At 51.2% G+C, this 22073-nt stretch overlaps 1 protein-coding gene across 1 annotated transcript in view; it reads right to left on the bottom strand.

Moving 5' to 3' along the window:
* Positions 1-22073, bottom strand: part of EFCC1 (EF-hand and coiled-coil domain containing 1) — a 58144-nt gene that overhangs the window by 26693 nt on the left and 9378 nt on the right. The window contains exon 2 of the mRNA XM_045290138.1: positions 20403-20683. Within this exon, the coding sequence (XP_045146073.1) occupies positions 20403-20683 (281 nt within the window). The remainder of the gene's footprint in view (positions 1-20402; positions 20684-22073) is intronic.

Below are 22073 nucleotides of genomic sequence, written 5' to 3'. Positions count from 1 at the left end.
AAATATACACACACGAACCTGTAACTCTTTTGAAAAACATCAACGTGATGCCCTAGTAGTAATTTAACGGAAAGATAAGTCATTTTATAATCCACCCCCCACCCCCTGTCAATTTGCTGTATTGTAGTGGCCTGCTGCTATGATGCTGGGAGCTAATGCCACCTGTATTTCAAATACCAGCTTGGTCTCCGCGGTGAGGAGATCTCAGAGGTGCTTCCAGACCAAGCACAGAGAAGGAGCAAAGGCCTGGAAATCTACTTCCCGAGGTTAACCAACCAGCCACAATAGAATATTGTCCAGCAGGGTGCTAGGCAAGGAGCCTCTGGGTGGGCACCACTCACGCTACTCTGCGGTGGCTGCAGCCAGGGGCTCAGCGTAGGCACAATTGTGGAGGTGGCTCGGGCCACGACGCATGCTGTCCTGGTGAACATGGGGTCGTCCTGAGCTGGAGCTGACTCCACCGACAGCAGCCACGACCACCAAGGCCAACAACAACGTTATGCCGTACGTTTCAACATGCGAACACTCGGACACAGTAAAACTCGCACACTTGCAGGCCGACTGAGAATGAACACGTTTGAATTTAAGAGAAGTCGGGTAATACTAAGAATTCTCCCATGGCATGAACGGTCCGGTGCTCACGTGCTGACTGCAAGGTCCCTCTGAAGGCAGACCCGGGAGCTGTCTCTGAACGAGTCACAGTCCCGGGAAGCACAGTTCTACTCTGATACCGGGGAGTAGCCATGAGTTGGGGATCCACTTAATGGCAACCAACAACAAAGATAATATTCCACTGAATGTTGTTGACATGCTTGCTCTCATTTAAGATTTTGAAATAAAGGCTAAGGGAGATATAACGCTACGTATATCTCACTGGGATGCAAGCCCAACAATACCAAGGGATGTGGGTACTTTTTAAAAACAGTTGAACACCACCAATTTTTTCACGATCTGCAATGGGGTTCTGAAATAATGGGCAACTCTTAGAAAATTCCAAATAACACAAAGTAGAACTCGTATTCGTGGGAAAGTCTTTGTATCTTGAAATGCTGTCCCCAAAATTCATACTCTTTAGATTCTGGTCTCGGGTAACTGGAGGGAAAAGATACACTCACTGCGTACGCTCTGGCAGGACCTTTGGAAGTCGTGTGATGCAGGAGAAAGCCGTTGGCGGTACAGCCAATGCCAGAGAGCTTGTATGCCCGCAGGGCACGCAAACCCAGGAGTCAGATGGCCTCCCTCTAGAGCAGGGGTTCTCCACCTTCCTCATGTCGTGGCCCTTTCATACAGTGCCTCATGTGGTGGTGACCCCCCAGCGATAAAATCATTGTCGTTGCTACTTCATCACTGTCATTTTGCTACTGTTATGAATCAGGTGACCCTTGTGAAAAGGTCATTTGACCACCGAAGGGTCGCAACCCACAGGTTGAGAACCGCTGCTCTGTAGGTTACTGGCCCATGGAACTACCGTGCTCCAGGTCTCTCTCCTGCTTTCTGGCCTTTTATCCCACAGCCATGGCAGCGCCACCCTGGGACTCTGTGGCACTACCACTGCGCGGTCCCCACCAGCAGGGGTTTGGAATTCCCAAGCCCAACAGAAGGGTGGCTTCTAGACTAGCGGTTCTCAACCTGTGGGTCGCGACCCCTTTGGGGGTCGAATGACCCTTTCACATGGATCACCTAAGACCATCGGAAAACACGAATATTTCACAATATATAATTACATATTGTTTTGTGATTAATCACTATGCTTTAATTATGCTTAATTATGTTCAATTTGTGACAATGAAAATACACCCTGCATATCAGATATTTACATGACAATTCATTACAGTAGCAACATGACAGTTATGAAGTAGCAACAAGAATAATTTTATGGTTGGGGGTCACCACAACATGAGGAACTGAATGAAAGGGTCGTGGCATGAGGAAGGTTGAGAGCCACTGCGCTAGGCTCTCCTTTCTTTTGTAAGAATTAAAACTAGTCCCTAGGAGTTGGAGATTGAAAAAGTCCCCAAAACCCAACTCTTGCAAGATGAGAGCCTGCTCCATTGCCCCACCCCCACCCCTCCCTCAAGTATGGTCCCTCACGTCTCTGGGCTCTGCAACTCACAGCAGTGGCCCACGGAACTCAGGGCAGGTTGAGGAAATGTCTCACAGGCAGTAGTGGGTGCTGTTCAGCCCAAAATCCAAAGGTCAGGCACGGGTAAGCCAGAGGCTGGGGCCAGAGCACACACTCCACTCCTAGCTCTTGCTGGTGATGAGATCGCCCCCTGCTGCACAGTGGACTCATTGCATACACAGTTAGGTGGCATGGCAGAGAATCCTGTTCACAATTACTCCCAGTATCTTCCCCCATCTTCTTACAAGGTCAACGCAGGGAAAGGTTGCTTGGTAGAAGTTACATGGTGCAATCAAATTTTACTCAAATATAATAATCTATTCTCCATCCCTGGACTGTATTTTATTTATTCATATATAACCTGGGAAATCTAGGCATTGGCTTCCTACTAATCTTAATCAGCCAGGCTTTTCCCAGGCCACTCAAGAAACAGGTTTCTTTTTCCTCTCAGTTGTAGCATGTGATTCCTTACACTCATTATGGGTAACAGCAAGCAAGGTAACCATTGAAGAGTGTGCTAAGATTCACACCTTCACTAAGGTCAGAATATAATCTCATTCCTATTCCTGTTCATTAGTAGATAACCCTCCAAAAGTGGGACTGTAACCACAGAGTATGAAACCCAGAGTTATAATATGTCACATAAATGATTATGCCTGAAAGGGCCGTATTAATGGAATATAACTCATAGTACCCTACCGTTCTGCAATGTGCCCAGCCCTTTCTGGCCTCTGGGTTCATGTAGCTTCATAGGATCCAGCCACTCCATCAAGGGCATGCCCATCAAGCCACATAACCTCTCTGAGACTCAGCTTCTGCAGCTCTTACATGGGTGTAAGTAACCCTATCTCCTGGGCTAAGAGTGGGCATCCAACGAGGGCTCGATGTGCCTGCTACACAGGAGGAATGCACAAATACTGGCTCTCTCTCTGTGCACAGCCTTCTCCTTGCCCCTCTTCCTTTCTGCTCTATTCGTGAAAAAAAAAAAAGGATCCGTTGGGATTTAATACATATATAGTATCATTCATATATTTCAATCATGTCAAGTGAAAAGGATTTTTATGGTGGTAAATATGTAGGTAACAAAACATTAGACATTATTTAATTTTCACATAGGCAGTTCTGTGACATTCGGTATGCTCATCCTGCTGCTTAACCAGGATAATTAGCCATTTCCATGTCACTGTTTAATATAAGCAAAATAAATGCTTGAATCTCGGCATGTGATAATCCTACAGCTTCTTAATTTAACCTGTACTGTCCAATATGGTCGCCACAAGTCATATGTGTCTACTTAAATTTCATAAAATGACATGAAATTAAAACTGCAGTGTGCAGTAGCTCCATGTGTCATGCAGTTATCCTATTGAACAGCACCGCTGTAGAGCCTTCCTGTCATCACAGAAAGTCCTGTGGCAGCACTGACCTAAAACCCAAGTTATACGTTGAATGAATAGTTTGCAGTCAATTTTACCCAGAGATGAAACGCTCACTTATAATCCTCGGATTCAATATGCTATCGTTCTCACGCAATGAAAGGATTCTACCTCAATGATATGAACCTAGACTCCAAGCCTTGTGCGTGTAATACAAACTGTCATGAATGAAGTTCCTGTCACAGCCCCCAATACCTGTAGGAATTGTGATGGTTAATGAAACCATTGGGACCACCACTATTAAAGGTTCTGTTGGGCCTCTATAGGCCACAGGAATGAAGATTTCTACCCTGCAACACAGGGAGAAAAATAATGTTGGTCCCCTGTCTACATCACCCAAAAGGGAGGGTTAAAGACATCAATGCGAAAGGAAACATTAAAGCAGAAAACAGTCTAGGGAAGAGCTTTGTGATCGAGGGGTGGAAGGGTAACTCAAAGAACAACTCCTAAAAGCAAAAGAATGTGGTGCTTTGATCACATCTTCAAGTTAGCAGTCGCCACTTGGTCACACATGTATCTGCCTTCCCCCTCGCTCCATCATCCTCTGCAGGGGACACACTCCAGGGACAGTCTCACCCGCGTCCACCAGGAGGGTTAGACGTGGGTGTTCTCTGCAGTACCATCTGGGGAGGGGAGTGGACGGCAGACTCTGCAGAAGGTAGGAGTCCTAGCGATGGACGCTGAGTGAACGAGGAAGAGACAGAATGGGACGTAGCACAGCACTAGTGGGGTTAACACATTTGCGTCGCTGGAAAAAAGCTCAAAACCAAATTCAGTGACATCAAGTCAACCCTGATGCATAGTGATCCTGTAAGACAAGGTAGAACTGCCGCTGTGAGTTTCTGAAGCTGTAATTCATTACGGGAGGGAGTAGAAAGCCCGTCTTTCTCCTGAGGAGCTGGGTGGTGGCTTTGAACTGCTGACGGTTCGGTCGGTTGCGTAAGACCTATGCAACCAGGACTCCTTGCAAAGAGACACAAACAAATAAGATCCATGCACACCACATGAGAATCATTGCCTGAGGGCATGAAGGGGACTAGGAATAAGAAGGGACAAAGTCCATCCCTATCCTGCCCCAATTCGATCTCATATACACGCGGGACCCAATGTGGAATCAGTGGCCACCCATGGGGTGTTGTAAGGACACAACACGGGTCAGCAAACCATTTCGGCGAAGAGCCGATACATTGTTTCAGGCTTGGCAGGTCCGATGGTCTCTGCTGCAACTTCTCGGCTCTGCCATGGTGGCGTGACAGCAGTAAATCCATAAGTAAATGAACATGGTTGTGTTCCTCTAATAAAGCTTTATTTATGGATATTGAAAGCTGAACTTTATAAAAATGTTGTATATCATGCAACATTCCATTTGGTTTTTGCCAACCATTTAAAAGCATAGAAACGACTCTTAGCTTGTGGACTGCCCACCAACAGGCATCAGGTTGGCTGTGGTCCACAGACCAGTTTGCCACCCCCCTGACTTAGCCAATGACGTCAGCCATCCAGCGGACTGCGTTGCGTCCAAGGAAAACATGTTTTATCAGCTGGGTGCACTGATGTGTCATCTCTACTCCCAAGGCCAGCCAACGGCTCTGGATTTGCTAAGAGCACTGAAGGAGGTTAAGAAATGAACCAGCCATCTGTCTGGGGGTGGGGGTGGGGTGGGAGGAAGGCCACCTTTAGGATCAAGGAGACCTTCTTGAATGGCCAATGATCAATCATGGGTCATATTCTTTTAGCTGATCTGGTGTGGGGAAAAGATGCTTGTAGTCTACAAGAACACGATCCAATCGCATACAGGTGCATGGCTACATCAAGCTCATTTATGCAGTCTGGAGCTCACTCCGTCTGGAGTTGACTCAAGGGTCTAGCAGTCGACACTTACAGACTGCTCCTGAGACCAGCTGGGTCTTTCCTCCTTTGCTCTCTGTCCGAATCTGGCCTTCCAACATACCCGTTATGAACGGAATTGTATTCCTACAAACCGAAGCCCAACCACACTCACTGCCATCGAGCCACTCTTTAGGGGAGTAGAAGGTCTCACCTTTCTCCCGAGGAGAGGCTGGTGGTTTCAAACTGCTGGCCTAGGGGTCCTGAGGGGTTTATCTGGCCTGGATTCCCTGTGTTGCGGAGCTCTTAGCTGTACCAGTGTACATGTCGCCTCAGCCTGACTTCGAAGGCCGTTCACACCGATAAAGGTCAGGCTCATCCAAATTATCCAGGATAATCTTCCTAATCTCCAGTCAGCTGATTATGCCCTTTAGTAAACACTTGCAAAGCACCTGCCCAACAATTCCTGTATATCCATATGTACACACAAAAACCATCTCCCCACTCCCCCTCCCACCCCCAGGCTCAGCTCTCTCTGGAACGGATGGAAAATATCGCCTGTGTTTGTTTCCTCTCTTCAAACTCCTGAACTACTCAGCAAATGCTCCAACTTCAGGAAGCTGAAGAGCTGACAGGACCCCAGCGTCCAGCCTGGACTGTCAGGAACCCAACCTCCTGGGGGCCGAGTTGAAAGGCCTCGGGAAGCGCTGGAGCCTCGCATACAGCAGCTTCCTTAGCTTCACCGAGTTTCCTGAATGAAGCCTCGCAGGAAACCAGCCCGGCCCGAGCCAGCAGGGGAACAACAGGAGGAAGAAGGGCGGGAGAGGAGGAGGAGGGGAAAGTAAATGATGAAGCGGACCATCCCTGTGATTGGTCCCCATGCCAACATGGAGACAGCGGGATTCTACCCCCTTTACTAAGCACAGTGTGCGGGGTGCTGGCGCTCACAGGACACACTCTCCGAACACGCAGCAAAATGGGATCGAAGACGGAACATCACCGAGACGCAGGGAGCATTTCTGCCCCGCCTCTGATTGGGTCTCTGGTTCGGGGTGCAACCAAGCTTCTCTCAGACCCCTCAGTCCTCCCCGGAGAATCCCTTTCACTCTGAGCAGACATCAAGAAACGCTGAAAGTCCCAACAGTCCAGCATCTGCCCAGTGGACGAGGAGATCACCAGCATCTCCTGGACCAGGCCTTCTGCAGGCTCTGTGACCGTGGGGACAGAAGAGGGGGCATTTGGATCCACCACTCCCCCAAGGGGGCTCCCAGTACAGCAGCAGGGTCGTCTTTGGCAAACCTCCTCCTCCCCTTTCTTTAGTCCAGGTGCTGCAGCAGGAAGGGTGAGCTATGACCCAGGTCTGGTCAATCCGAATGAAGGGCTAGCCGATCAGAAGGTCAAGAGTGTCCAGCCGGCTCTAGCCTGGCATTATCCACTTTGCTGGCAACAGGGATGTGTGGAGGGATGGCCGTGGGATCCAAGTCCAGGTAACTGGAGTTAAGTTCAGAATTTTGTTGGAGCGATAGGTAGAGGAGGGAGCCCTGGTGGTGCTTGCTGGGTAAGTGTTGAGCTGCTTACTTCAAGGTTGGTGGTTCAAACCCTCCCGCTGTCTCACTGGAGAAAGACGAGCAGTTTACAGCCACAGACATCCTATGTAGGTGTGCTGTAAGCTTAGCAGTGGGGGTAACTGGGAAGGAGAAGCTCTTTCTGCGGGAGGTGATTTTTTAAAAAAGAGCAGCTAGTTCCAGTAATGATGGCACGTGTGTGTTACCACACTGGAGCGATGTCTGGAAGAACTTGAGGAAAATAACGGAGAGATTCCAGATGCAGGCGTTGCCTCCCTGAGTCTAGCATGCCTGAAGCCAACCACCCTGGTTGGCTGGTATCTACTTTTCATTTCTTTTGGGGGTAAGGAGACTCCCACGATGACGCAAACCGTTTGTACTGGGCTCTGACGGGGAGGGCAGCAGTTAGAACCCACCCGGTGGTACCCTGGAAGGAGGGTCTGGCTTTCTGTTTCAGATGGTGAAGATTGTGGCCAAGAAGACCCTGGGGAGTCCGGTTCTTCTTTGAGACACGAGTGGCCGTAAGTCGAAGTTACTGCCACAGCAACACGTTTGGTTTCCTGTTTGTGGTTTCGTTCTTTGTTTACCTTTTGGCTCACGGCAGTTTGAATGGTTTTGGTCGTCAGCAACTAAAACAATCCTATAATAAACATTCCCAACCCTGGATCGATAAACCTATAGAGATGTCAAGTAGAATAAGGGTTTCGGGGGGCGGGGGGCATGGAAGGGGGTGAGGGAGATGATGTGTAGAAGTCCAGGAAGGAAAAGAATATTTGGAAATGGACTGTGGTCGCAATTGTACAATACTGCTTGATGTGACTGAACTGTATTAATTCCCAATTAATAACAAATTTTAAAAAAGAAAAAAAAGTCCCTATCCCTCCAAAGTGTCTATCTCTTTCTTAGCATTGTTCTATTCACGGGCATTAGGATCCTCCACAGGACCACCCTGATTGTCTATGATCCCAGCCTGTGCCGTCAGAATAACTAGAGACCATGTGCCCTTGTCTTCATGACCTTGAGTTTCCACGGGTCTGCAGAAACCATCTGTGCCCTCCACAGCCCGAGGCCAGGCCATGCAAGGACCCGTCTCTAGCCCCTCCAGAGCAACACGAGGTACTGAGCCTGTACCAGGAGCAGGTCTGTCTTTTCCAGGTCCCCTAGTGGGTGAATCACATCTTCCTTGTAAGAAAAGCTACCTCTTGGATAGGGCCACCCCGAGAGAAGAGAATCCCCAACACATGCCAGCCCCTGACTCTGTGGGTAAGAACAAACCCACTGCCACTGAGGTGATGGCGAGCCATCGCGACCTGAGACTGTCAGCAGGGCCGGAAGCAGGTGGTCTCAACTTGCTCCAGTGAAGCGGCTGATGGCTTGGAACCATCAACCTTTTGGTGAGTAGCCCCGCATCTAACTCTCAGCAAACGTCCGCCATCGGGCTCAGAGGCCTTTCATTTTCCCTTGTTTGGTGCTATGCCCTAGCCCTCACAGGTGTTGGATTTTATTTCCAGGGGCTGCCACGATGGGTTCAAACAGCAATTGTGGGGGTGATGCTGACCCAGGCCGGGTCTTGTGCTGTTGCACGTGGTCATTAGTATGGGTCAGTGTGACTTGAGGGCACCTAACAGAAACAAGAAGGGACATTTACAAGGTGGACTGTGGTTGTTTCTGTCTGACCTGCATCCGACACTGTCGATACACATACGTATATGCCTATGCACCTACATCTGTGACCATGTATTTGCTTTTTGGTATTGCTGCTGAATGAGATATGCCACATTCTTTAGCACGGACATTCTTTTCTCTTGTCCCCTTCTTAGTGGCATTGCTTGTATCGGTCAAGCTGTGCTCATTAGACCCACAAAATCAAACCAAACTCACTGCCATCCAGTCCATTCCTATATAGTTTCCAAGGCTGTAACTCTCTGTGGGAGCAGACAGCCTCATCTTTCTCCCGCAGAGTGGCTGACGGGTTAGAACCGGTGAACTTGCGGTTAATAACTTCATGCTTACCCAACAGCACCAGCTGAGCTCCTGTGTTACACATACATGCAGTCCTTTTTTATCACGTTTTCCTTTGACAAACGATTCTACCCGACGACAAGCATCGCACCCACCCCTCCCCAACTGCAGGCTGAATGTGTGCCCTGTGGTTCTTGTTAGGTGGCACGGAGTTAGTTCTGGCCCAGAACAACCTTATTATATACAATACACAAAGCACTGCTTGGTCAACCACGGTTGACCCCATGCTGCACTCCGTCAATCTATCTCACCAAGGGTCTTCTTTCTCTTGTCGCTTGACCCTCGGCTTTACCAAGCATGACGCCCTTCTCCAGGGACATGTGCCTCCTGATAACATGTCCAAATCCAAAGTACTTGCGACAAAGTCTTGCCATGCTCACTGCTTCGGAACATTCTGGCCATACTAATTCCAAGACGGATTTGTTCATGCTTCTGGGAGTCTATAGCACCTCCCATGGTCTTTCTCAACGCCAGACTTCAAAGGCACCAATTCTTCCTTCTTCCTTCTACCTGGTTCAGCTTGTGTGCATGCATGCGGCAGCTGATAATACCATGACTTGAGTTAGGCTCATGGGAGTCCTCCAAGTGTCACCTTCGCTTTGAGACTGCAGTAGATGTGCCCGATGTATCGTGTCCCTTGATTTCTCCTTCTTCCATGGGCGTTGTGGAATGTGAAATGTGATTTTCGACAACTTTGATCTTTTCTTCGCTTATCGAGAGGTTGCTCAGTAGTCCCGTCGTGAGGATTTTCTTCCACGGTGAGGTCTAGTCCATAGTAAAGGCGATGGACTTTCATCTTCGCCAGTAAGTGCTTCAAGTCCTCTTCACTTCCAACAAGTAAGGTTGTGTCACCTGCCTACGGCGGGCTGATCATGAGTCTCTCTCTAACCCTGATGGCACATTCTGCTCCCAGAGACCAGCTCCTTGGATTCACTGCTCAGCAGAAAGATTGTAAATATGGTGAACGGATTCACCCCTGATGCACATCCTGCCTGATTTTAAGCCACCGAGGAATCCTTTGTCCTTAGTCTAAGTAGTTTCTGCATAATTTGTTGTGATCCACACAGTGTGCGAGTCCTACACAACTGAAGTGTGACTTCATGTGCATCCACAACAACGCATCTGACAGGCAGGCTTGCATGTCAGCACGGTGCTGAAGAGGTGTCAGGGGAACCTCCACGCTCAGGGGAACTAGATCGAACCATCTGGCGATCCACTTCCCCAAACCAGTCAGCAAAAACGATACTGATCACAACGGTCTGATTTGCAACCAAGCATGGGTATGATGCAGGACTGGGCAGGGTTTTCTTCTGTTGCACCTGCGGTCACCAGGTGTGACAGATTTTGGGTCACCTTGGGAAGGCATGGGGGAAGTCTAACCTCTCAAGCACGGTACAGCCTAATGACAGATGGAGAAATGGTCTCTGTCTTGCCTCCCTTCTTCTTCTTCCTAGTTCATTGGATACTGAGCCTGGCGTCCCATGTGGGCCCCTGCAGATGTTGGATACAAGTGGCTCAGTACCACCTGTGATTTCCCCTCTTCCTGCTTCACCTGCTGACAGATGTGTGCGTCTTGACGGGCCTCCAGCGAATATGTAACCCACGGACTTGAGTTAGACTGGGCTGGGCTGCTTCCTTGATGTAAATTTCTTTCTTGCTATCAAGTTCTTTCTTCTACAGATATGACTGGTTTTGTTTCTCTGGAAAACCAAGCTTACTACACCATGAATCATGCACCAATTCGGTGGCCGCTAACGACAAAGGGTGAAAATGATGATTTTGATGATGGGCTGTAACCCAAACTGGGCCAATTGATGCTCTGCCCTGGGATTCGATCTAGAAGTGCTGGAAAAAGAGGATTCTGGGTCATAGGAATGGGGACACGATGGATCCAGGGTCACGGCAGTCCTGTTTTCTGCCAAATGGAGCGGAACAGGCAGAGGCAAGGGTGATGGGCGCGTGCTGGTGGCAGGTGATTGGACATCTGCTCCGAGGCGTGAGGCTGCGGAAGAATGCTCCACAGGTGAGAACCAGCCTGCGGCGATGGTAGTTACTGGTGCTGATTTTGTGCTATGCCTATCGGGCTGCCATCGCAATGCCTACTGCACGTCAGCGGTTCGAGCTCGCCAGCTGTGCTGCGGGAGAAAGACCAGGCGTCCTGCTATGGTAAAGACGTGCAGCCATGACAACCCTCGTGGGGTTACTGTGAGCCGGAATCAGCTCTGTGGCAGTAGGTTTGGTTGATTTAAGCCAAGCGCAGTCCCCAGGCTTTTTACATAGGATTTCATTCTCAGGCTCTAAACTTTGTCCCATTCTCCAGATGAGGACCCCGGAACACGCACAGGTCAAATCCATGGTTCGTGTGTAAGCCGCCTACACACCTAGTCACTCCCGTGGCCTAGAACTAGAAGTGCTGGGACTTGCAAACAGGGAGTCGAACTCCCAAAGTCCACCCTCTAACTCTAACCACCCAGTCCAGGGTGCAGCAACCAAGACAAAAGCATGCTGAGCTTGTGGGTTCTTGGAGGACGAGGTCCAGCCCGGGCTGTGCCTTGACTTGCTGTGTGAGCGTGGCTGCATCCCCTCCCGTCTAGGGGCGGCTCCAGCTCCCCTCTCTGAGGGGCAGACTGGATGCATGTGTACCATTAGTACCCTTTCTTCTGGGTGGGTCTAAAACCCAAGACCTTCAAGAGGGTTTCTCTAGTCTGTTCAGCCACCGCCAGGCTGTACTCCGAGAGACCAGGCTGGGGTACATGTTTGAGTGGCGGCAGATTTTCCTGGGGGCATACTGCACCCCCCTCTTCCTTCGTGCCCGCACACTAGGGGGTGTCTCTCTGCCTCCTGTGCTCCTTGCGCTGCTGCCCAGTGAGCCTACGTGAAGCGGTTCCTGGGGGCGCTGCTTTTCCGCAGAGAAAAAGTGCCCTCTCCTTTCTCTTTAGTTTAGCTGCGGTGCGGCGGCAGCCCCTTGTAATCCAAAGGTCATATGCCTGAAAGAACTCTGAGAAGGCGCTGAGAACGTCAACCCCAGGCTTTTAACAGTGAACTTCAACGTCTGAGAATGGGAACCGCTGTTGGGTGAGTGTTCTGTCACGTGCAGCTGGGAACTTTCCTAACTGACAAGCCACCACCAGAGATCTCACCTACCCGAAGGATGTCATCCGTACAGAGACGTGGCAGGACCCCCGCTAGTGTGTCTATTACATGATAACATGGTACTGTAGTGTAATAAGAATATAGTTGGAACTCAAAGGTAGACCCGGGCGATATGGCTTGCTAGACACAGCCCTGCACAACCGGGCTGCAGTGCCGGGTAAGGCAGTGAGAGGATAAGACGTCTGGTGAATCTTTCCCCAGAGCTTGCCCTGTGCTTTGGTGGGGCCCTGCAGAATACACCTCACCACCCGAACGCATCTCCTTTGAACGGCTATTGATGCTTTCAGTTGTAGCTGGTGTACCAGAGCAAAATGTGGCCCCGCCCGGAACCATCCTCCAGTACGACACTGGACACGATCTTGGTCTACAAGGTTTCACTGGCTGATTCTAAAGTAGATCTCCAGGCCTTTCTTTTACAATCATTTAAATAAATACTTTTATTGGGGCCCTTATAGCTCTTACAATCCATACATCAAGCACATTTGCACATATGTTGCCATCAGCATTTCCAAAGCATTTTCTTTCTACTTGAGCCCTTGGTATCAGCTCCTGTTTCCCCTCTTCCTCCTCCACCTCGTGAACCCTTGATTATTTATAAATTATTTTTATTTTCATATTTTACACTGTCCACTGTCCCCCTCACCCACGTTTCTGTTGTTCATCCCCCTGGGATGAACGTCAATCATTGTCACTGGTTGCCCTTCTCTCTCCCTTCTCACCCCACTTCCCCTACCCTCACGGAATCACTACTCTCATTATTGGTCCTAAGGGGTTTATCGGTCCTGGATTCCGTTTGTCCAGAGCTCTTATCTGTACCAGTGTACGTGCTCTGGTCTAGCCAGAGTTGTAAGATAGAACTGGGGTCATGATAGTGGGGGGCAGGGGGGCAGCCCAGCACTACTCTACGGTTGTGGATTTAGCAGTCCCTGGGCTTCCGTGCACACCTCTTGCTTTTGAGGTGGCCTAGGGATTCGCCACTTTCCTGTTTGCTCTGCCTTCGCCACGTGTCCTGCAGACATGGGCTGCCTTTGTGAGCGTGACGGAAATCCTCGCCCGTGTCCAGCTCTCATTGCTTCCTTCACAGGCTTCAGTTGCTTACGTTTCTAATCTGTGTAAGTGGACGTTCCGTGTGTGTTAGTGTACAAAAGCTTTCCTATATGGCATCCTTTCCTCTTCTCACTAGTCTTTTAAATTCTACATCATTGGCTAGAGTGCGATACCGTTACCAGAATTGCCAACGGCCCCGTGGACGTTGCTTATATTGCCTCTTAAGAAGCAGGTACAGCTCCTTCTAATGGGGACCAGGGATCTAGATAAAACCTGAGTGGTATGAATGGATTTTGAACTCACACTTAATGAGAAGGCCTCATCTAAGAGTAATTCGTTCTTTTTAAAAAAATCATTTTACTGGGGGCTTGTACAAGTCTTATCACAATCCATCCATCCATCCATCCATCCATTGTGCCAAGCACATTTGTTGCCATCCTCACTCTCAAACAATCCATTCTTATGCTGTGGCCCCGCTCGATGCTTGTCCTCACGAAGTGGCCACCATAGCACCTGGGGCTTTAATGTTGGGGTGAAGGGGGGCTGCTCAGTGAGCTAACTAGGGGTTGTCTCAACATCCCTTCTTTTCTTGCATTTGGAGCTCCACCGCCTTGTCTTAAAACAAGCAGCCGTCTAAGTGCAGTGTCAGCTAAGTCTGCCGGGAAGGAGCCCGCCAGCCGTGCGACCTAGGATTGTAAATCAAAGCCACAATCCCTCTTCTTCCCTGCCATTGGGTCAATTGACTCAAAACGGCCTTACAAGATGGGGTAGAACTGCCCCTGTGGGTTTCCGAGACGGCAAGTCTCTATGAGAGTAGAAAGTCTGATAGTTTTCCCAAGGGGTGCCCGGTGGTTTCAAACGGCCGACTGTAGGGCTGGCAGCCCGCTCCGTGACCCACTATGCCAGCAGGACTCCTACACATCATGGAAGCGACTCAGAAACGCCACCGATCAGACTCGCTGACGGACATTTGGGGTGCGACCCTGCTTGGAGAGGGGCCCACATGGAGAATGTGGACTTCTGCTTCATCGGCGGTGTTCCTGTTCATAGCACAGACAGTAAGTGCAACTTAACGAGACAACGTTTCCTCTTTCCAGTCGAGCCTTCGCTGGAGTTGAAACGTTAGGCAATTCAACGTACTGACTGGTTAAATGTACCCGTGGAGTCCCCACGGAAAGGCCTAGGTTACTGTGCACACACCCAGGGATAGTCACAAGCATGGACGTGAGGGCCATTGGGTGAATTGCCACCAGGCGCCCTTGTTCGGCAAGACGCACTTGATTCTTCAAACATGCAGGAGCTGCATGATGCGCACGCACTTGCACTGTGATGTGGGCTGCACGTCTGTAACTGACGAGTCACCAGGCAGGGAACACTAGGAGCTCCTGTCTGTGACGGCTTGAGCTTCCAGCGCCAGAAGAGAAGGGCTGTCGAGACAACCCCTAGTTAGCTCCCTGCGATGCCCCACCTTCACCTCCAACCGAACACAGCTCCCTTGGAAAGCCTGGGCAACCCTTACTGTGGACCCCTCTTCCAAGGACTCTCACCAATAAAGACGCGAGGACGGTCAGCTAGACAGCAAAGCGGCAGCCAGCACAGCCTTCATCGCGATTTTCAGGGGAAGGAGGACAGGTCTCAGACTTTTCAAATCGCCACCCCCTTGAACCTGTTTCTCTGAATCCAGTTCGAACCTACACCCGCCTATCAGACAGGACCGCAAACACATCTGTCATCCTGAAGCTACCTCCTAGGGACAGGTGAAGGGAGTTCAGATGTAATCAACTCGAGATGGGAACTAAGAAAAAGGGGCTACTTGTCCTTTGATGAAAATGCGGACATTGTGCCCCTCTCCATTTTATCAACAGTATCTCCACATACGGTGTTTTTTAGAGACGCACCCAGAACAACCAGGAATAACGTCGCGTGGAGTCCGTGACAGGAGCGTACTGCGCTTGGCTAGCTCCACAGGAAGAGGCAAACCCAGAGGCGTCCACGTCTGTATTGGGTGGGAATGGACAGCTGGCAGTGGTCGAGTGATGGCCGACAGGTAGTCCAGAAGGGGCACAGTGAAGCAGCACGTTCTGCCCCCGAGTGACTAGCGGTTTTCAGCTGCTGTGATGGGCAGAGTGTCTCACGTATGGCGCATGGATGACAGGATAATTAAACGGGTCCAAGAAAGTCAGAGTGCCCTCATTCCTTTGGACCCTAACACTGCCTGTGGCATTGGCCTGGCTCTGCATTCCCATGCCATTGAGGAACACTTCATTGGCATCGGACCAGAAACCCTGATGTAAACTCAGAGGCCACAGACATTTCCCAGACAAAATCACTATTGGGCATCCAAGCAATTGCAAACCTCTACGTTGGCATTCTCTAGCTCAACCTCTTTCCGATGCAAAATAAGAGGGCTAGTCCTTGGTGTAAGGAAGACAAAAGCCATTTCACAAATCCTTCGTGTTCTTCGACTCACACCAGCAGGGGCTTACGGGTGCCTTCTCTATTTGGCATCACAGGAGAACTCCGTGTGACAAGTGGAAGGATGCAGAGGCTCATCGGAAGCTTGAGAGGAAATGACAAACTGGGCCCAAGTGGAAGCCATTGTGAGGCAGGCCCAACAATGGCCTTCAGAGCCCGGCGATGTGTTATACAGCAGCTCTCAGGCACGAGTCCAGGTCCACAACAAAAGGGGCCGAGATTTCCAAGACACTAAGTGCATTAGAGCTTAACTCCTGAGTCCCTGGTTGGGTTGACAGTGAACGTGGATATCATCCATTTGCAGGGTTCCCATGTGGATTACGCCCCTGTCTCATTCCCTCTGAACCGGGGATGGGAATTGTCTGGCCCCCAGGCAGTGTGTGTTAGAAAGGGCATTACCTCCATCTGCCTGACCAGTGGAGGGATACTGTGCCCACATGTGGAACGCAAATCTCCACTACCTGGGAAATTAGGAAAACTAAGACAATACCTGAAAACAAAACAAAACAATCTAGACTCAGACCCTGGGGAAGGCAGATGGGAAAATGCTTCACAAGGAACTTCACCACCGATTCTGTGTTGGACTTTCAAGGCTCGTGCCTGCCGCCAAAGATGAACTCAAGAGACCAGACCGAGGAAGCACACCAGGAGCTCATCATCACAAGAGGCAGTAGGGCTCAGGTGGTGACGGAAGCTCAGATTTCAGAGCAGCGCAAACGAGGCTTTCAAGTACCTGTGTTCCAACCACTTAAAGAGAAAGGATTGGATTGAACCCAGGATGAAAAATAACGAAATGGAAGTCCTATCAATGAAAACAACCACATTTCGGAGGTGAGGGAGACAGGGAAATGATATTTAGAGTTAGGAAACGCAGCACTAATTGTTAGCTCAGTAAGAAATTGGCTACGTGACTCGGTCAAACCCCTCTCCTTCTAATCATTCCTGCATGATCCAACCTGGGAGGGTTACTAGAAGGTCGGTAAGTGTCGGTTTCGGACAAAAGTGCTTTGAGGACTGAAAGATGCCAGACATGCGTGGGTCGGGTCATTCATTCTAAACAAATGGCTTCAAGTTGCTATTCCCAGGAGGAAATCCATCCACGCACTTTTTTTGTCCCGGTTGTTTTTTTAAATCCAAAGCACCGTCTGCAGAGCACCTGGAAGCACTCCAGCCTGAAGTCACTTAAGGGGTTGGGCGTGGCTCTGGGGTGTGGGGTGTGGGACCTCTGCCTCCCAGTCATTACTCCGAACTGCAGGCCTAGCTGCAGGGAAGGGAGCCCAGCCACCTCTCAGGGGTCACTGAGGTCCAGGGACTTCAGCACAAAGCAACAACGCAGCCCTCTTCGGCCTGTAAAGTGTCATGAAGACGTTTCTGGGCCGAGAGAGCCGGCAGGACTTGAGTAAGTTGCTTTCAAACTCGGCCTGGGTCCATCTGGCTTTGGGGCCTCTGGGGCTTGGGTGTGATGCCTGAGGGTCACCTATTTGCTGTGCCATCCCAGCAGGTCCCTTCCTCTCTGTCCTTGGTTTCCTGGGGGTGCACTGCAGACACCACCCCTTTTCTTTGAGGCGAATGGGGGCCCTGTGGGGCAGAATGGTTCACGGTCACACTTTAGGCTGCTAACCTAACCACAAGGTCAGCGGTTGGAAACCACCAGCCCCTGGGAGGGAGAAACGCTAGGCTTTCTACTCCCCTAGAGTGACAGTCTCAGAAAACCACAGGGCAGTTCTACTCTGTCCTCTAGGGGCACTAGGAGTTGGAACGGACAAGACAGTAGTGGGGTGGTTGTTTTTTCTTTTTTTTCTTTTTTAGAGGCTACTGTATTAGAATTTAAATTCTGCGTCCTCTTTTGGCAGGTTGCCGATGGCACTACAGGCCCCAGATTCATTTGCAGTGTCCCCACATGGCTTATGCGTCCCTTGAATAACTTCTGATCAGTGCTGGCACTGATTGCCAGCAGGCCACGCGCATTGGACCGTGGATTAGGTACCTCCATCCCCCTCCAGTCAGCCTGGGGAAAGGCAGTCTGCCGTGGGGGCTTGCCCAGGGTCACCTAGTCTTGAGTTGTACTCTGAAAGCCTTGGTTGGAAGGCCCTGGACCATCTTGTAAGCGCTTCTATCCCACACGATGTACAGGTCCCAATCATGGTCCTGTTCTGGCGTCTGTAGTCCCACCGGTGACTGCGATGTGTCCACCTGCCACCAGTCTGGCACGTGTGAGTTTCCTCTGCTCCATGCCCGAGGAACTAGGGTCCCGACGGTGAATCCTTGGATGCCATTTTGGCCTTTGGCTAATGGTCTCCCTCACCTGGATGCTGCGTCCTCGTCCCATCTAAGATTTAATTAGGGGTTCTCCTTACACTGCATTTGAGATTGGGATCTCTTTTGTACCCCCAAACACTTGTGAAGTGACCTGGGTGAAGTGTCCGGCATGCTTACTATCCAATGACTATGCAAGAAGCGTTCCATCCCAACTTTCCTTTCTTCAAAGAGGGAGAGTGCTGCGGCAAGAAGTCAGTCCTTAAAACAACAACGCCCCTCCCCACCCCGAGCATCTCAAATGGACAGAGAAGGTCTGTCCCCTGAGAGACGGTTGGACAAGGTTGAGCAGACATACTATAAGAGGGGCAGAGAAACAAGTGACAGCACCATGGCCCAGTTGGAGCCACACAGTGTGTGGCCTCCGTTTCCTCAGGCGAGTGACACCTTTGGATAGACCCTGCTGATAGTCTCTGCACTATCTGGTCTCCCTTTTTTCCCTACTAAGATTTTGTTTAGAGCACCATCATACCCGGACTCCCTTCAAGTAGGCATAGCCAAACGACACAGTTCTGGCCAATGGCATGCAGGTGTTAAGTTCTGGTGGGGAAGGGGCAAAGCCTCACTGGAAGAAATACCCACCCCAGCCACCCCCAGCCATTGCCCGCCCTTCTTATGCGTGAACAGTAGACACGAGACCACAGAAAAGGTAGAGAGGAAAGAAAGAAAGAACACAGGGTCTGGTAAACCTTACTTTCCACTTTCTGGTTGTTTGGCCTTGGGTAGGTTGCTTAGCTTCTCCTAGCCTCCTGTTCCACAATCTGGAAAATGGATGTCACCTCTAATCTGTATAGTCCTTCAGAGGATAATATGATGCAATGGATACAAAGGCATTTTTCCAACTCTAAAGGGCTAGACCCGTGTTTATAGTTGCTCTTATAATCAATCATGCTATGAAGGGCTGACTCTGAATTTAGTGGTGTGTGTGTGTGTGTGTGTGTGTATGTGTGTGTGTGTGTGTGTGTGGAGAGTGCAGACCTGTTCTCTCTCCTCTTGGAGAAAGCCCAAGGCTGAGTATGGTCCCGAGCCCGCCCGCCCAGTTCTTCAGATGCTCAGCTATGCAAACAGGAAATGACTTCCCAAACATTTGGAAGTGCAAGAGTTTGGCCGGAGTCTACCTCCACAGGACGGAGTCTACCTCCACAGGACGCCTTCCTCCTGCCTTCTCATCTCCCAGCCCCAAGTGCTTCAGAAGACAAGGGCACTGCCCCTCCTTGGAGGCGTGAGGCTCAAATCCACCCCTCTGGCTGCCCTGTCTCCAGCCGGGGGGAGACTGTCTCCTACCCATGATGGAAGAAAGACAGCAGCCCCGCGTGACTGGCTCATACTCTCTTCCCCTAGCTCTTCACAACGAAGCCGGGGTTCCCCCCCACCCCCTTTTCTTCTTGAATATAGATCTGATCCTGTCGTCCTTTACGTAAAACTTCTTTGTGTGGCTTTCCTTTGGTTTTGAGAGTAAAGTCCTTACTGTGTAACCTTTAGGGTCTGAATGGCCTTTGCCTGCCCCGGTAGCTTCACCCCTTCCATCACACTGCTCTCCTTTTCTCTTTGGAATGTGCCAAGGTCCCCTTATCTCGCTTCCCACTCTAGGACACTCTCCTTTTTTATTCCCCTGGGGGCCCATCTTGCCCATAAATATCTCAGCTCTCATGGAAACATCAAAGGAGCCAGAGACTCTGTCTCCACCCTTGCCAGAGATTCGTCCAACCTGCAGGGACTCATTTATTCAGATGCTGAGCTACTGCCCTGCCGCCTGCCCCACTCAAGGGGTGGCTGTTCCAGGGCAAGGAGGTTTGCCTGCCTGGTTCTTGGTCATATCCCTGGTGTCTGGTGCAACATAGACACAGAGCAGGTACTCAGTAAGTATAGAAGTCAGGGCAGGTAGGCTTTGTGATGTGGAAGGACGAGGGGGCTCCTGTTCACAGCACCACTCCTGGCAGGGGATTCCCATGCACGTTCTGCAGGAAAGGAGGCAGGCTCAGAGATTTGCCCAAGATGACCATCTCTCAGAGATTCTGTCAAGATTTGAATCTTGGTTGAAGGCCATGTTCCTGCCTTGGTGGAATCCACCATCTAGCATAAGGGACCTGATTCTTCCTCTGTAGAATGGGGATATCACAGGCCCTACCTCATGGGATTGTTGGGAGGATCAAACATGTCGCGTCAGGGACAAGCGTTTAGCTCAGGCTGGAGAGCAAGCAGTGGAGTCGAAGGGTGACGTACGAAATGTTAGGACGGATGGGCGAAAGGCAGAATGCACAATTGAATGGTCACAGGGCTGAACGAGGGTGAGGGGTACGAGAACATGACTTAGGGCATGGGCATGAACCCCTGAGCGTTGGGAGAACAGGAACTGACTTTGGGGACCCAGACCCCTTGTCCAGGGGCCATCGCCTCCCCTCCGCCCCGTTCCCGCGCCACCCACCCTGCTCGGCTCACCTGTAGCGCCGCAGCTCCGCCTCTAGCTGCTGCACCCAGAGCTGCAGGCCTGGCACTTGCTGCGCCTGCGCTTGGAGCTCGCGCACGTGGCGCAGGCTGCACAGCAGCGCTTGCCGAGCGTCCTCCGCGCGCCGCCTCACCTCCGCGTGGCCGCGCCGCAGTCGGCCCTCTCGGGCTTCCGCCACGGCCAAGGCACCCTGCGCCTGCTGCAGCTCCCGCGCCGCCTCGGGCCCACCGGGCCCCGCCTGCAGGGAGCCGGCCTGGCTCTTCCAGAGGCCAACCTGCGAGGACAGGGCAGCAAGGGACAGGCTGTGAGCGGGCCCGTGGCGGCAGAGGTCCAAAAGGAATGGGGGCCAACAACCACTTGCACCCCAAAGGACTGGAGCGACGGGGCACCACGCCTGCCCAAACCACGGAGCCCAAACCTCACCAGTACCCAAAGGAAGCAGGCGTGGAATCTTGCTCCCTGGTATGGACGAGGGGAACTGAGTCACAAACCCATCATGTTGTTTTTTTTTTGTGTTTTTTTTTGGCATAGTACCAAGGATTTCCAAACATGCTGACCCTACTCTCTCCAGCCTCTTGTATTCCATCAGTCAGCCTGCCGTGGCTCCTCTCCTCCCCAGAAGCGCAAACGGAGGCCCTCTCCGGATGGGTCGCTCCACCACCAGCTCCTTTGAGGGTGAGGTGTGGTCTGTCTTGTCCACAGCAGTGTCCCCAATGCCGGGAACAAGCCTGGGACACCGTAGGGGTGCGATCAACACCTGGCAAAGGGTGCATCGTGCAGTCCCAAAGCGTATTTCCAGTACTCCTACTCATTCATTACTTAGGATTCCAGCCCGAGTACTTTCCTGCCTCCAAGCTCCACTCGTGTGAGCCTCTTGCCTGTCCAGTAGCTTTCCCCAGCCTGGCTCCTGGAAACAGCACCAAGCTGTCCCTTTGCACCCTGCAGCATGCCCTGTGCCCCCCCAGAGCCAGGTGGCCGCACCAGGCAGGAGCTGGGGCCGTGCCAGCCCTCTCTTGGATGTCTCTTCCTGTCTCAATGGCGCCACACGGACATGCTTGTTGCCCGACTCCTGGCTGGGTGCCTTCTGTCCAGTATTCCCGCACAGATCTTGTCCACAAGCTCAGGTGGACAGTGACTGCCTGCCGAACAGTCCTCAGACTGCCAATTTCTCACCTGTGCACCCTGAAGGAGCCCCCTAAGTGTCGGCCGAATAAACAACGACCTGCCTTGGATGCTGAGGGCACCTGGGGGCATAGTGCTTGTACCTTGGGCTGCCATGCAAGGTGAGCAGTTCAAAACCACCAGCCTCTCCATGGGAGAAAGAGGAGGCTTACTACTCCCCCAAAAAGTCATGGTCTCGGGAACCCACAGGGCAGTTCTAGACTGTGTGAGGGTAAGAGTTGGCATCAATTCGATAGTTTGAGGTGTTTGGGGTTTTTTTGGGGCCATTAGTCAGGGGGTTTGAGCGAGAGGCCAGGGCCTGCCTTCCAACTCTCTCCTCGCATTAGCCTGGCGCCATGGCCCGCCTTTTGAATGATGGAATGGGTGAAACGACCAGTTTTCCCAGGAAGGTTCAAAAGAGCCAGAAGGGGAAAGCGAAGATGGCGTGGGGGGACCTCATGTCTCAATGGAATCGGGCTTTGGAGGGTGGGCTGGGTGGGGAC

Source organism: Echinops telfairi, unplaced genomic scaffold (assembly GCF_000313985.2).
Source record: "Echinops telfairi isolate 266 unplaced genomic scaffold, ASM31398v2 ScPeMD7_31;HRSCAF=116, whole genome shotgun sequence".
NCBI classification, from domain to species: Eukaryota; Metazoa; Chordata; class Mammalia; order Afrosoricida; family Tenrecidae; genus Echinops; species Echinops telfairi.
The sequence above is the reverse complement of the archived record's forward strand: the minus strand, read 5'-3'. Positions and strand labels throughout refer to the sequence as shown.